The 14,338-nt window shown below is 44.5% G+C and overlaps 1 protein-coding gene across 1 annotated transcript; it reads right to left on the minus strand.

The window, feature by feature from the left end:
- Positions 1-151: 151 nt before the first annotated feature.
- On the minus strand, positions 152-9,717 carry disp3 (dispatched RND transporter family member 3). The gene is made up of 20 exons (XM_008288641.1): positions 8,730-9,717; positions 8,415-8,634; positions 8,126-8,262; positions 7,873-8,007; positions 6,349-6,509; positions 6,034-6,173; positions 5,825-5,916; positions 5,535-5,699; positions 4,984-5,145; positions 4,751-4,897; positions 4,526-4,662; positions 4,221-4,390; positions 3,990-4,120; positions 3,491-3,675; positions 3,275-3,401; positions 2,710-2,855; positions 2,448-2,607; positions 2,235-2,348; positions 1,950-2,122; positions 152-1,717 (listed from the first exon to the last, which is right to left on the minus strand). The coding sequence occupies exons 1-20, from the start codon at positions 9,715-9,717 to the stop codon at positions 1,361-1,363; spliced, it is 4,047 nt and encodes a 1,348-aa protein (XP_008286863.1). The 3' UTR covers positions 152-1,360.
- Between the last annotated feature and the right edge of the window lie 4,621 nt (positions 9,718-14,338).

The following is a 14,338-nucleotide window of genomic DNA, read 5'->3' on the forward strand; positions in this document are numbered from 1 at the left end:
CCCAGAGATGTGACGCCGTCTACTGTAGCTCTCCCAGTAATTATGTGACTGTAAGGAAACAGTGACAGGTCTTCATCCCGCTCCGCTGCTCTGTTACATAACAATGCAGGAGGAAACAGTGCTGAGCTTCCACAAAAGAAAAGACCCAAGGCTTTCTGCACCTGCTTTATTTGACAGTCACAAGTAACACACATACGCACACAAAACAGAAATTTACTGCTTTTGCCGCAATTGAGTCCGTCCCTCTCCCTAACCATTATTGTGTTATGTGGTTTGACAAATGGCCCTCACCTTCACTGCGGGGCAGACCAGAGCCACCATTGATGGGTGTTTGAGTGGTGCTCTAAATTGTGTGAGAGCAGAGGAGGAAGCCGAGTGGGTTACAGCGAGAGCCTGTGAGTGTGGTGGAGGGCATGTGGAGGGTACACCTGAGGAGCTGACAAGAGGTCTTTTTCAATTGGTGCTGATGACAAAAATAGAGACCTTGAAGCAGTTAAAAGATCTGAGATACAACCATGTGAAGTCAGGAAAAAAAGAGGATGGTAATTTGTGCTAAATAGTGGCACACACAACTCTTATAAACCTGTGTGTGTGCCGGCAGCATCCGCAGTTCAGAGTGTGTCTAAGCAGCATACTGGCACGTTTACGTAACACCTTACATTTAACAAAAACAGTATAAATTTGGTTTGTACAACTTTTAATCCAGCCACAGCAGGACATCATAACCTGTGACACAAATGTGGCTGAAAAAAAATCACATTCAGTGCACAATTAAGTAAACACAAAAAAATTAAACAATATGATTCACAAAATGGCCATGAATCATGTAAACCAGTAACACTAATCTTCACGGACGTCAGAGTGCTGCGCCCTGTCAGCGTGTGAACAACAGCAGTTCGCTGTAGAGTCGACAGCTCTTCACAATTCAATAAGTTACACAGATGAAAACTGTGACTCAGCCAGTGTTTCCCAACGATTACTCAATCATCTGGGGCCGAAGGCGAAGAAAGAGCAAAAAAAAACAAAAAAAAAACTCAACTGAATCATCAAGTCAACCCAGAAAGGTCAGCCCACTACTGTGAGTCACGTAGTCGGTTACATTGTGTTATAGAAGAGATACCCAGAGGGTGAGGACTTTGTGCCCCCAATCTTTACAATCCACTGATCAATACAAGTGAAAAGAATGCATTCTGTGATGACAGTGTCTAATTACTGAGATGATTCTGACATCGTTGTGCTGTAAAGTACAAGATCATTTACTGATCTGACATTCCTTCCATATATGGAGGAAAATACAGTTCTCATAATTTGCATACAGTAAAACTGTGTGACATCAGTGTGAGTAGATGGACAGTAGCGTTTATGTGCTGATCGACTCCCAGGCCAACGCACCCAGCTGTCCTCCCACCCAGCACAGAGCTGCTCCCAACGCTGCAGCTGCCGCCACAGCCAGGCTGGCCTTTAGCACAGCGCCGGGGTGTCTGCTGAAGCGAGCAGGGGCCATGCAGGCCAACATGGCCACAGTCACGGTCAGGGTGAACAAAATGGAGACGGCTGTGTTAATGGCCACGATCTGGCCGAACTTGGCGAAAGGCACAATGACACAGAAGAAGAGAGGGACTGTGGAGATCACCGTGGTGACGGCGCTGGACACTATGGCAACGCCCACATGGTTGACTGCCTCCAGAGTCCTTCTCTGCCTCTCGGCCGGAGGCTCCTGCAAACAAAACAAAGATTAATGGGACGATTTAAAAAAAACATGTAAGCGGACCACCAACATCCGCACTCTGAATGTCACCACTCATGAGACTTCAGGGCATTTCTCGCCTTTTTAATCTAAAACTCTAAATAATTAGTTTATTTTGGCATGTGTGTAAACAGAAAACACCTCATGGAAGTTTTCCAATTAGACTGAATTGTTGCTGTGAGACAAATCTACACTCCCATACCGAGTTATGATCAGGCGTAGAGGGAACAGTCTCCCCAGCCAGCAGGTATCCCTCCACGAGGTGCAGACAGTAATCCACCGAAGATCCAACGAGTATAGACAGAGAAATCGCCTCCACTGCTCCCATCTCCCATCCCAGCCAGTACATGAGCGCCACAACCAGACAGATCACGCCTGTCGAAAGCCCAAAACTCATTATCCAAATTCAGGCCTGAACACTCAGCTTTTAAGATGCATTTTTGAGTGTGTACACACATCACGTCCAAACCTGAAGATGCAACTTTACCTAGAATGGTTATGAGAACTGGCAGCAGCAGCAGAGGATGTGCAGTAAAGACTGAAACAGCTGCCACACAGATGGCCAGGGACAGCAGCAGACTCCAGAGGGCACTCTCCACACCTACAAACAGACCAGAGAGTCGTATTTTATCAGATTTATTCATGCTGCTCCTCAAATTGCAGACAAGAACAACTTGCATCTCTTTGACCTCTCACTTGCCTATGATTTCCATGAAAATCTGCTTCCAGTGCTCGCACGTCTGGAAACCTCGTTGCAGAGCAGAAGACTGCGGGAGGCTGGCAAGTTGCTCCTGGATGAAGTTCTCCCACTGAAGGAAGTCAGAATAGGTCTGAAAAGAGGATTTCCCCTTGTATGTGGTCTTTGGGAGAGGAGAGGCAGAGCATTAGGGACAGCGCCGACTCTGAAAGGAACAGATGTTTGATGCAGGGAAGATGAAAAGCTGAAAGATGAAGGGACTTACAGATTCAAAGGCCATGGACAGCCAGCGGACCTTTCCTCCATGCATCCCCACTGCTCCGTGGGAGAGCTGCCCCGGGAGCAGGTTGGGTTCAGGGAGAGAGTGACACTCAGGATGAAGCAGAGGCAGAATAGAGGACAGCTTGTTGCCTGAAGGGAACAAAAGACAAACAAAAACCTTTTAAAGCTTCCTCTATGTATTTTTTTCTCAGGCTTTTATTTGTTAATTGGCCTTCTTTGTCTTCATACATTTGATTTGTATGTTGTTGTGTCTTTCAACCAGTGGCCAAGCATTTTATATTACTTTTTTGTGCCATACAAAGAAAGGCTTCAGAGCTGCTGCTACAGAAAATAGAAATTACAGACAAATATAATTTCCAAAAACCCCAAACTGAAGTCTTTAGATGTGAAGTTTTGTACACCCAACAGCCCCAAAGCCTAAAATATTCATCTGACTATTATAAAAGAATAAAATTTGCAGATATTCACATTTGAGTTACCACTTTTGCATAAAAATGACTTAAAGCAACTTATCAGTTCCTAAATCGGTGCTAATGTGTGCGTGTTACCTGAAGGCAAGCACTGAGCCCCTCCTGGCTTCACAAGCTGCGTGTTTGCACTAACAGCTTTGCAGATTTTGCAAAGATGTCCCATCTCCTGGAAAATGTCAAAGTCTGGATCCAAAATAATGCTGCCCTTTGGAGAAAATTAAACAACATGTCAGCTTTTCACTCCACGTTGTTCATGCTGTTTAAGTTCACACGTGACACGGGTGTGACCCTCACCATATCTCCAATAACATGGTTGTCCTTGTGTTCAGTTCGGTTCACTCCCAGGATCCCAAACACGACGAAAACCATGGCCCCGGTGTCGACCAGAGGACGCACCGCTGGGTGACCACACACACCGCCACTGCATGGGTTGAAGCCAAACGTTTTGGATGGTTTGGCTTTGGCAGCAGATGAGGGACCTTTTGAAAATAGAACCAGAGAAAAATCTCTCAAAGCCGTTTATTTATGCAGTGTAAAAATATCCGCACAAGTGGAGTCCTGTGGAAAAATCCTCCAGTGGGTTGAGACAGTGCCACTTTAATACGCTATATTTGAAGAAACTGTCATATCACTGCATTCTCTCTATTTTTAGGGCTCAGTGTGAGATCAGATGACATAAAAAAGACATTTCAGCAGTGTGGCACGCACAGTGTGTTAACAGTTTTCCTGATGGGATAACAAACTGTCTTTATGTTAATGATGCTTTCTAATGCTGTGGCACTTGCTCGCTCACCGCTGGGAAAAGGAGTATAAAAGCTTCCCTGTGAAGGTCCATCAGGCCCAGAACTGATGCCACAGCCGGGTGGGTTGACACATACTCGGCTGGGATGAGGTCTCAGACGACGTTGGGCAAAGTACAGCTTCCTAAAGGGAGAGAGCAGAGCTGAAATGACTGATTCCCTACTAAAAGAACATGGCAATCTATCTCACTTGTGCTCTAATGTTACTGCCTTCATGCTTTCACCTGCTCTGCTGCTGTGGAGATGCGGCTACATAGAAGGAAAACTCTGGCGTCCAGCCATGATGAGGATCACATGAGCTGGATGTGATCATCCAGCTGGGGTTTGGGTGGTACACATGGGAAACACACACTGTCATTCTGGTGGTGTAATTGCTGCAGGGCTGATTAAAAGCCTATTCAGATAAAACAAGATTAGTTATAAGCCGCTTTTGGTGGCAGATATCACAATTGGCTGACGTGGCACTACAACTAATTATAAAAAAAGAAAAAAAAAGACAAAATCAAATTGACTTTTTCTGTTATCAAACCTGAAATGACGAGACTTCTTCGTGCTCCGTGCTGCACATTTTCCATGGAGACGGGATGCTGGTGTTAAGGGAGAAGCGATAAACAGTCGCGGAGGCTGCGAGGTCCAACTTTGATATGTAAATAGTCAGCAGAGACCCTGAAACAGTGCAAAAAGGCAATCTTTCAAAGTCTGGAAACAGGCTTCAAATGAGGAGGGAGAGGGGTTTTACTTGTTTAATGTTTACCTGTTTGGTTGGTGCTTGATTTTGCCTTTACTGAGCTCTGAGGAGCAGTCGAGGTTGTCGTGCTCGGGCTCTGCTGATGTGTGGAAAACCTAAACGCTGATGAGGATGTGTGGGTGTTCAATGGGTGGGGTTTTTCCATAAACACACCTGCAGGATACAACATGCATTTTAGATATTCATTCTGGATTTTTTATCATGGACTGAGCGTGTTTTCTTCACTGCTGACGTCTCACCTGAGCACATGGGGCAGGAAATGCCTTGGCCGCTGAGGTTGCTCCTCAGAGCCAGCAGAGTCTGGAGGTTTGTGTCTTGGCGGAACAGAAGGGGGGCGTGAGTGGCCGGCCTCAGGAGACAGCAGCAGCCAGCAGATAAGAGCAGAACCAGGAGAAAGACACCTGGGCCGGCAGGAAGACAATAATAAACAAAGGCAGAGAGGAGGGACTGATGGAGTAGATAGAGCAGCTGAAGGACAGATCAGTGGCAAGGATCAGTTACAGTCACTCCTGAAGAGTGTGGATGAATACTTCATGAGAGGCGCTTGCTCTACCTCTGACAGGCCGAATCCCCTCAGGACAAACAGAGATTACAGTATTTCTTCAATAGTTCTTATTAAAGCTTGAGGTTACTCTCATGACTAAATCATACATCAGGAGTTCTGCACACAATATCTGAAGAAGACCAAATTACAGAATTTCACCCTGATCATCTCAAGTTTGTCCACTATAAATTGATCTTGTCCATGTCAGAATCACAGTGACTTCTCAGAGTTTATATTAAATCTCACCTAAAACGGCTTTTCGGTGTTCCACAGCTGGCTCTGCCATTAAGTGCTTCAGGGCCCACTGGAGATTTGTGCTCACCACACCCACATGCTGCTGCCCTGGAGGGGATAAAGGTGTCTCCACTGACAGGGACAGAATGGCTGCATCACTGTCTGTGTCACAGGAGCCTGGATGAGACAAAGGAAAGGGCCTTAGTGGCGCCTAGACAGCCGCGTTTTACAGCCTGCGCTCATCCCCCTTTTCCAATTCTCCCCCCCGTCACCTATTCAATGCATGGAGATAATAATCTCACCTGGCTCCATCTCCACTGACAGAAGTGCCACATCATCATCCTCATCTGACAAAGGGCTGTGGCTCGCTGACAGGCTCGGAAACAACTTCCAGCTTCAAAGAGACAAGAGTTTAGGGAGAGAGACAGCTGAAGGGATTACATCTCACCCGTGGTGTCGCACTGCATGCACAAGTAACATCTCACACAAAAGTAAGGAAGTATTGGCTCACCAGTTCAACCAGGCATGTTCACGAGGCTCCACACACTGAGTCCAAATGCACAGCGCCGCTGGCATCAGGACAGACACCCAAAGCCAGCAGCAGCTGACAATGAGGGCCATGAATAGGCCGAAGTCATGCACGGCTGGGATCTGAGTGTCAGTTAAGCAAAGCACAGTGTAAAGGACCTTGAAACATTCAATTTGTGCTTATCGCATGAAAACTGCTGTATGCTGAGACAGGCACTTCTATTCAACTACAGCAGAGGAGTCATTTATGCTTCCTGTACAGATTCTATTAACTGCTTGGTTTTTCTTGCATGATTACCTGAGAGAAGGTGTTAGCAGCATAGGCTGCTGCAGTGGTGAAGGAAGTCAGGAATGTTGCTCGGCCAGCTGTTTTAATTGTGTAGATCATCCGCTGCCTCGGCTGATGCATATGAGAAGCCTGTCTGAAGGTGCTGATGAACACAAAGACATCGTCCACCCCTGAGAGAAAAAGAGAAGAAAAAAGAACAGTCTTAACACAAGTCAGAGTAAATGAACTGTAAAAATGGGTATTTCTTTCAACCTTTAAAGAAATAGTTAAGAGCTGAATAAAAATTGACACCATTCCCACATCTGTGCTTCAAATTATCTAAAGTCAGCAGCCAGATAACTTGGCTTAGCATTAAGCGGGAAATGGCTGCAAGCAGGTAGTCACACTTTGTCAGAAACAGAACTAAACACCAGCCATGTTTCAGCACCTTTGAAGTTCACTAATTAACACAATTCATCTTGGATCTGTGTGAAAATCTAACATAAAACAGCATGTCAGCTGGTGGTTTTATGCAGGATTGTTCAGTGGTGGAAAATTACCAAGTACATTTACTGACACACTGTACTACAACTTTGAGGGACTTGTACTGAATATGGATATGAAAATGAATATTTTATGCCATAAATAATATAACAAGCTTTTGAATTACAACATGTTGCTAAAGGTTAAATCAGTGGTATCCAACTCTTTTGACTTCCAGGATTCCTTCTCACACTGGACCTTTATTGTTAAAATCTTTGCATTTTCATGGTATTCCTGACGATTTGAATACAACTGGTTTTTTAAAAAAATGTGAACTGCTTCATAAAATAGTGTTGTTGTTGTTTTTTTAAACACATGGTTTAATTTCAATAAATATTTAAATGATCCAAGTTCTAATAAAAAAACAAAGGTTAGAGAAAAAGTAATAAAAATGAAAACCAACAATTTTTCCCCTAATTTGCTTTTCCATCAATCATCTGAAAAACTAGTAGTTCAAACCAGCTCCACCTGCAGCAGCTGCAACAGTAACATGCTGTTTATATACTGATGCTTGAGAATTACTGCATTTTACTACTTGGACTTTTATTTCTAATGGAGTATTTTTACATCGCTGTATTGGTGCTCTTACTGAAGTGAAGGATCTGAATGCCTCTTCCACCACTGAGATTATGTGTCGGACTATTTCATGGTCAGGTGCTGTAACCTTCCTGGAATCTACTAGCGGTAGTAAAATCCCCCATTAAACCTCAAGGTGATGATTTTACATTTTATTTCTGTACGGATTAAACAACCAAGATGTCACATGTTAATTAATTTGCTTTAGAGCTGCTGGTAGGATGTTTTTTAAAAAAACAAAAAAAAAACACATTGACCAAGCCACACTTGCTGTTTTTAGCCCACCAGTTGTTATCTTTAGCTTCAGATCTATTGCACAGACCTGAGAGTGGCATCAATCTTCTCAACTAAATCTCTGTAAGAAAAGTGTGTTTTCTAAAATGTCAAACTATGCCTTTCATAATGAAAGAAAATTGCTAATTGCCTTTTCCTTACCAATACCAATAATAACAAAGGCAGCAACTCCATTGAGAATGCCCAGGTACCTCACACCAAAGACAACGTGGTATAAGAAAAGAGCCATTAAACAGCTCAGGCCAATGCTGGCGAGTCCGAAGAAAGTCAGAAAGACTGCAAAAGGAGAGGAACAAGGAGCAGGTAAAGCTTCATGTGCTTCTAAACTCACTGTGACAGTTCGAAAATGAAGCTGTGAACACACAAGTGAAATAAGGAACAGGTCATACTGTACCAGAGAAGGAGGTGAGCACATAGACAAGCAAGGTGATGCAGGCTCCACTGATGACAGCCAGCATCATGTCATTGTGGAAGGTGTGTCTCACCTCATCGTCAAACAGCTCTGTTCCCCCATACAGCACCTTCACTTGACTGGAAACAAGGGCAGCAGATTCAAAATAGCACCACTTTTCAACTGTTTACAACACTGTGTGTCTGTTGTGACTATAACTCAATAAAACAAACAGCAGAGGAAGGATGTTATACTGGAATAAATGGCCAATTCTGTGTCATTTCTTCCTAACCTGGTAGACTGCTTGGCCAGAATGTCTCCATACTGAACCACAAAGTTTTTGAAGCGAGTTCTCTGCTCGTCTGCTCGATCCTGCAGGGAGTAGTAGGACGGCAGAGGAGCGCCGAAGTGGATCTCACTGCGTAAGAGAGACGAGGAGAGATGCTCGGGGGACAGGCTCTCATCCACGTACCAGTAGAATTGTGGATGGGTGATGGCCAGACTCAGAGAACCTGCGAGGCAAATCAACACAGTTAGGTTAGGCTGTCACATTAAGTCACCTGTGTTTGAACTGGATGTCTCCCAAGCTCCCTCACTTTGGACCTACCCTGAATATCAGCCAGGTCTGGGCCCATGCCATCATAATATATCTTCCCTCCTCTCTCGCTGGGGTAGAGGTAAGACAGGAGTGAGCTGGGCGGGGAGCAGTAGGACGGCCCCAGTGGCAGATCCCTCAATACCTCCAGAGGCTTCCAGCAGAACTGATGAAACTGTGGGTGCTGCATGAGCAGACGCTCCACGTGGTGAATCGTCTGCAGACGTTCTGGGGTGAAGATGTTGCGCTCGCCGGGCCCTTGAGCCACGAACACCAGCTCAATCCTCCACAGGGCCTGGCTCTGCAGGTAGTAATTAGGAGCAAACCTGCGCCTCCTAATGAGTGAAGAACTTCTATCCCCTAATCTCTCCTCTTCTTCCTCTGTTGTGGGATTTGAGCTCTTGTGCTTCCCCGTTTCCTCCTGATCCACATCAAGCATTGTCCTTTTATCTCTGCTCACTGCAGCTCCTCTCTTCTGATCATCTCCTGCTCTTAAAGAGTCATTTTGATGAGCAGAGGACCTCATGCCCTCATTATCTGTCCTGTTGAACGCTCCCCGTCTTCCCAGCTTCTCAAGCAGAAGCTCCCTCAGTGCCTCAGACTCGATGTTATCTAAGTCTCGCCTACGTCTGTCCCAGGACCCCAGCTGAGTCTTTACAGCGATGGTGAGGGCGTCAAAGCGCTCAGCAGAGAAGTGACTGTGAACCTCAAAGGCACTGTAGGAGAGGTCTATGTCCAGAGGAGGGCAGTAGAGCAGCATGTAGGCAAACAGGGCACATGGCAGCAGGACAGCTACCCCTAAAATCCCTCCACTGGCCCAGGGCTGTGTGTAAGCCCACCCCACTGCCCTCCACAGTCCACAAACCCCAGCATCCCCAGAGGAGCAGCTCTGTCCTGTTGTGTGTACCGCTCCATCATCCTCTTCCTCCTGCTCTTCCTCCTCCTCCTCCTCGCCCCCCCAGCTGGTCTGAAACAGCAGCGGCTCATCATCCACATCCATGCCGGAACCTGTCAGGGACACATAACACCACTCGATCATCACTCACTTAAAGCTGCGCCTTTTGGCTCCTCGGGCAGGTGAACACGAGCACAAAATAGATGTTTGAACTACCAGCAGTTGACAGAGGCATCATGCAAGATGAAGGACAAGGTAACTTCCAAAGTTTTACTCGGCAAGGGCATGAGAGAATTAAGTCTGTCCTTAAGCAGCTGTCGACAAAGGCCTCCCATTGGCAGCTCATGAGGAGAAAATTGAGGGAGGAGGACCTTTTTTTTTTACCCTCAAGGGCTTACAAGAGAAAATGGTTGGCTGAGTCCTGCTTTAAGATGCTGATCACAAGAGCTTGGGGGTGAGACGGGCTAAAAGCTGCGATTTAATTCTTCTCTCTGTCATTGTGTGTAAGCCATTATCACCTGAAGAGAGTCTACTGGTGGCTGTCTACATATCAGCAGTCGATGTAGCAGTGTCCGCTCTGCACCAAATTAAATCATCTCGCCTGTCTAATTACTGACAAGAAGAGTGAGTGGGGTATTAGACAGAGTTGCAGAATAAGAGAGGGTTTATCTCCCGTGATGGGCAGCCTTTGACTAATAGTGTCAATAGGTGCCACTTTTTTCCACTCTTCTACACACAAGATACTGCAGACAGTTTGCATTCAAGTGGCAGTGGGCCCGCTAACTGCAGCAATTTATCTATTCTCTTTAGAACAGTGCTTTAAGGTCAGCCAGGTAAGACACTGAATCTTGATTATGTGAAAAAGATAGCTGCGCTCAGCTCGGCGGCTGAAGTGAAAATCCATCATAAAGAGAATTTACAAATTATATTGTTTGATCAATATTTGTAAAAATGATTAAGATTACTTCAGTTCAGAGAAGAAAGACTCTTGAGAGACAAACCCTGAGGCAAAAAAAAAAGAACTGCGCTCTTGTTGATTTATAGACTCATACACCTGAATAGACTTTATTTCATGGCAGTGTTTAAGCAGAAATTGTATTCATTTCTGCAGCAGAAAATTACCCGGTGTGGTCACTGCGCGACAAGTCAGACCCCAGTTCACTGATAATGGAGCAGCTCATGGATGTGTTTAATGGGCACATCATTAAAAGCCTTTGCTCTACAGTTTCTCACTTTCTGAGAGAAATAGCTTTTCATGTTCTCAAATGTCCACAGGACTTAGACGCGCTAATGCGGTTTCATGCTGGATTTTTCCTTTTCTAAAAGAGATAATAAAGCATGTGGAGTTGAAAGCCAACAGCTCCATGTTGGATCTCATGCTCTCGGTAATTTGAGGGTATTTTTTTTTTTTTATCTTGACAACACTTGGTTTTATTAATTATAATGTCATCCTAGTGCAGACAAGAACACCAGTGCACCTTTAAATGGGAGAGCAGCAGGCTAGCATCAGCCCACGCAGTGTGAACGTGAACTTCCTGCATCTTTAGAGGACACATTCATTAATGATGTTGGGCAGTTTGCTTTGAAAATGTGAAAGCAGGAAGCAAAATGTCTAATTTCAACTAAATCAACCAATTATTTTTTAGTTGCTTAGGGATTACAGCGCAGCATATTTATACAATAACAAGGACCATAATTTGTTACAATTTGCTGGCTGTGATTTACAGCCAGCATTACTGGTCATCAGCAACCAACAGGGGCTATTATTCCAAAATGAGCACTATTATGTTGTTTGCTGTAATGCTACAATGCGAGTCCCTTTTCCTCTTCAAACGTGTCCCAGTCAGTGACAGAAATGACCAATTATGTGACCACTCTTGTAAAATTGTGCGAGATATAATTCTGCATTCACGGCAAATGAAATTGAATACAGCTGCTAATTTTGGTAATTAGATTTTTGTAATCCTGTTACATCTCATCTCTGCCTCTCCAGCTTGTTTTGATGATGGTGCGCTCTCATCAACACGAGACGGAGAGGAGGCATGCAGACAAGTGCAGCAATATGATGAGAGAAGTGGAAGGGAAAGCAGGGAGGAGTGAAAAGCCTCGGGAATGACTGAAAACACACACACACACACACCACAGCCATCACCCATCAAACACCCACCAGCACCTCAAACATCTGGGTAAAAACATAGTGCTTTTTTTTTTTTGCTGTTTAATATTCATGGGAGAAAAAAAAAATGAAATGAGAGAACTATCAGTAAATCTCCACAGCTCTTATATCTGCGCCCGTCTCAACATCAAAATAGGCTGATTAGTTGTGGAGATGTCAAAGTCTGTCAATTCGAGGAACTCATTAGCGACTGACTGGCAGACACAGTGCTTATTAGACTTTAAGGCAGGATTTTCTCTTTGCTTTAAGCTAACCCTCTTCTGTCTCCGTATATATGTCTTGCAACAGACAGCATGTAGGTACAGTGGAGGACAGATAACTACAGTGATGCACGGCCTCAGGGACGCATGCTTTTCTCTCTTCTTGATGAGTCTGACGCTTTTTTTTTTTTGCATCCGAGAACATTGCACCTCATGTACAGTAATTATGAGCGGTGTACAGCTGCAAAGCACTGCGAGCAGTGCAGAGTCTGCTATAACTAATGTGTTTACAAGCTGCCAGAATTATTCAACATAGCTATTTTTCTGCAAAGATTAGAAGAACACAGTCGATTTAAACCTTGTGCAGGTGTGGATTAGAAATAGAGTGTAATTTGGCATCTTGTGTTCTGTATTTATTGGAATAAAAGCTGCCTCCCATATGGCTCTGTTATATTAAAGCTGTTGTTCTTAATGGCAAGGTGGTGTTTTGTTTTTTGCCCATAATGCACTTTTAGACTCAAAAATGTGACAGATTAATGCACCCGGAGGCCTGAAAATGAATCTCTATATGCAGGTGTTGGGGTATGAAATCTTGCATTAATCGCTTGGAAAATGAACCTGCCCCTGTAATATGTATGGTGTGTGACTCTGTTTAAAATACCGTTCCCGACTCCGTTGGGAACTTTCTCTGTAGCTTGTTTTTATTAATTTTTTTTTTTTTTTGGAACTTTCTCTGTAGCTTGTTTTTATTAATTTTTTTTTTATTTTTCAAACGAGAGCATCCCAGGTGGTCGTGCTGTACCTGTCTGCTGGTTGGAAGTACAGCAGCTGAATATGATGGAACACACTGAGCAGCACAGAGCTGTATTTTTGTCCGTCTTGTGTGTCATGTTCCAGCAAAAAGGCTGATGAACCATAAACCTCACCTCGCCACATTTCTCCTGTATGTATTTTTCTCCAATAAAAACACAGATAAGCTGAGTGTCAGCGCCGTTACCCTCCTGTGCAGCTCTGGATTGTGTCGAGTGGGTGAGGTGGGAGCTCCGAGCAATCCCAGCATGCTGTGAGCCTGAACCCTTCACATATCATCATTTCTCTCAACGTCTCTCTCACCCCTCGGTCTGCTCTCTATCCCTCGCTCCCTTGCCCTTTTCCTCCCCTCAATCTTGCTGCCTTTTCTCTACGTCTCTATCTTGTCCACAAAGGTGAGAGATTTGTAACCTTCATTACTGACAGCAGCTAAAAATAACCCCCACCCTCCACAGTTTATATCCTCTCCATCTCATCCAATATGGATATCACATGCTGCCTCCTGCCCCACACACATTGAGCCTGGTGTAAACTCAGCCAGCATACCACCTCATTTAAAGGAGCATTGATTTCACCACCAGTGCTCTATGAATATATTCCTTATGCATGAGCGCTTGCAGTATGTTTGTAGCGGACGTGCCTTCCATTCTTTACGCACTGGGAATCTTTGGGTCGAGTCAAACTCTCGAGAACCATTCGCACCTAACAAAGGTGTTCATTTTCTTATTACCGATGAATTCCTGCTCACACTGAAGACGGCGCAAAGCTCTGTGCAAAGTGTGTGAAGCATCCTGGGGATGTAACATGCAATTTCTCTCACTCTCCTGAATAAAATTGAATAAATAAGCCTCATGCTCCACTGAAGGTAGTTTTTTCTTCTTCTTCTTCTAAAACTCACAATGAAGCCAATTTCCTAAAACTTTTATTGATTTATTAAACAATTTGTTGACTTTCTCTTACATCTTTCAGATAAGCGCATAATTGCCTGTCTACAGTAATCAATATTTCATATTTACATTTCATCAATAAGCTGGCCAGAAACAAAAGCATCACTATCAAAGCAAACGCCTGCAACACTGAGGAGAGACTTACCTGAGGATGACGGAACAAGAATCACAGGTGGAGCGATCAGGCCTCCTTGGTCCAACTTGTGCTCTGCAATTTCATCTGCTCCATGCACTGATGTGGGGAAAAAATAACCAGTTACTGCTTTATTGTCATAGTTAATAACTAATCAAGAGAGGCACCAAGGGAACCCTCACAAGAGAATGACACACAAAAATCCACTTTCCTCCCTCACCCTATAGGAATCCTCTAATCTCAGCAGTTCATAATGTGTTGTTTTCCTCTCCTTTATGCTCCCCAGTCCTTTCTCTCCCTCTCTGGTGCTCCCTCCCCTCCTTTCTTACCCGGTTGTCGAGGCGACAGAGTCAGTGAGAGACATTTCTTCCCAGAAGCTCTTCTCTCTCTCTCTCCCATTGCTTTGTTTGCCCTGCTCTGCTGACTGGCTCAATAGTAGAAGAGACACAAGGAGGGAAAC

This window comes from Stegastes partitus, unplaced genomic scaffold (assembly GCF_000690725.1).
Source record: "Stegastes partitus isolate 25-593 unplaced genomic scaffold, Stegastes_partitus-1.0.2 Scaffold568, whole genome shotgun sequence".
Taxonomy (NCBI): domain Eukaryota; kingdom Metazoa; phylum Chordata; class Actinopteri; family Pomacentridae; genus Stegastes; species Stegastes partitus.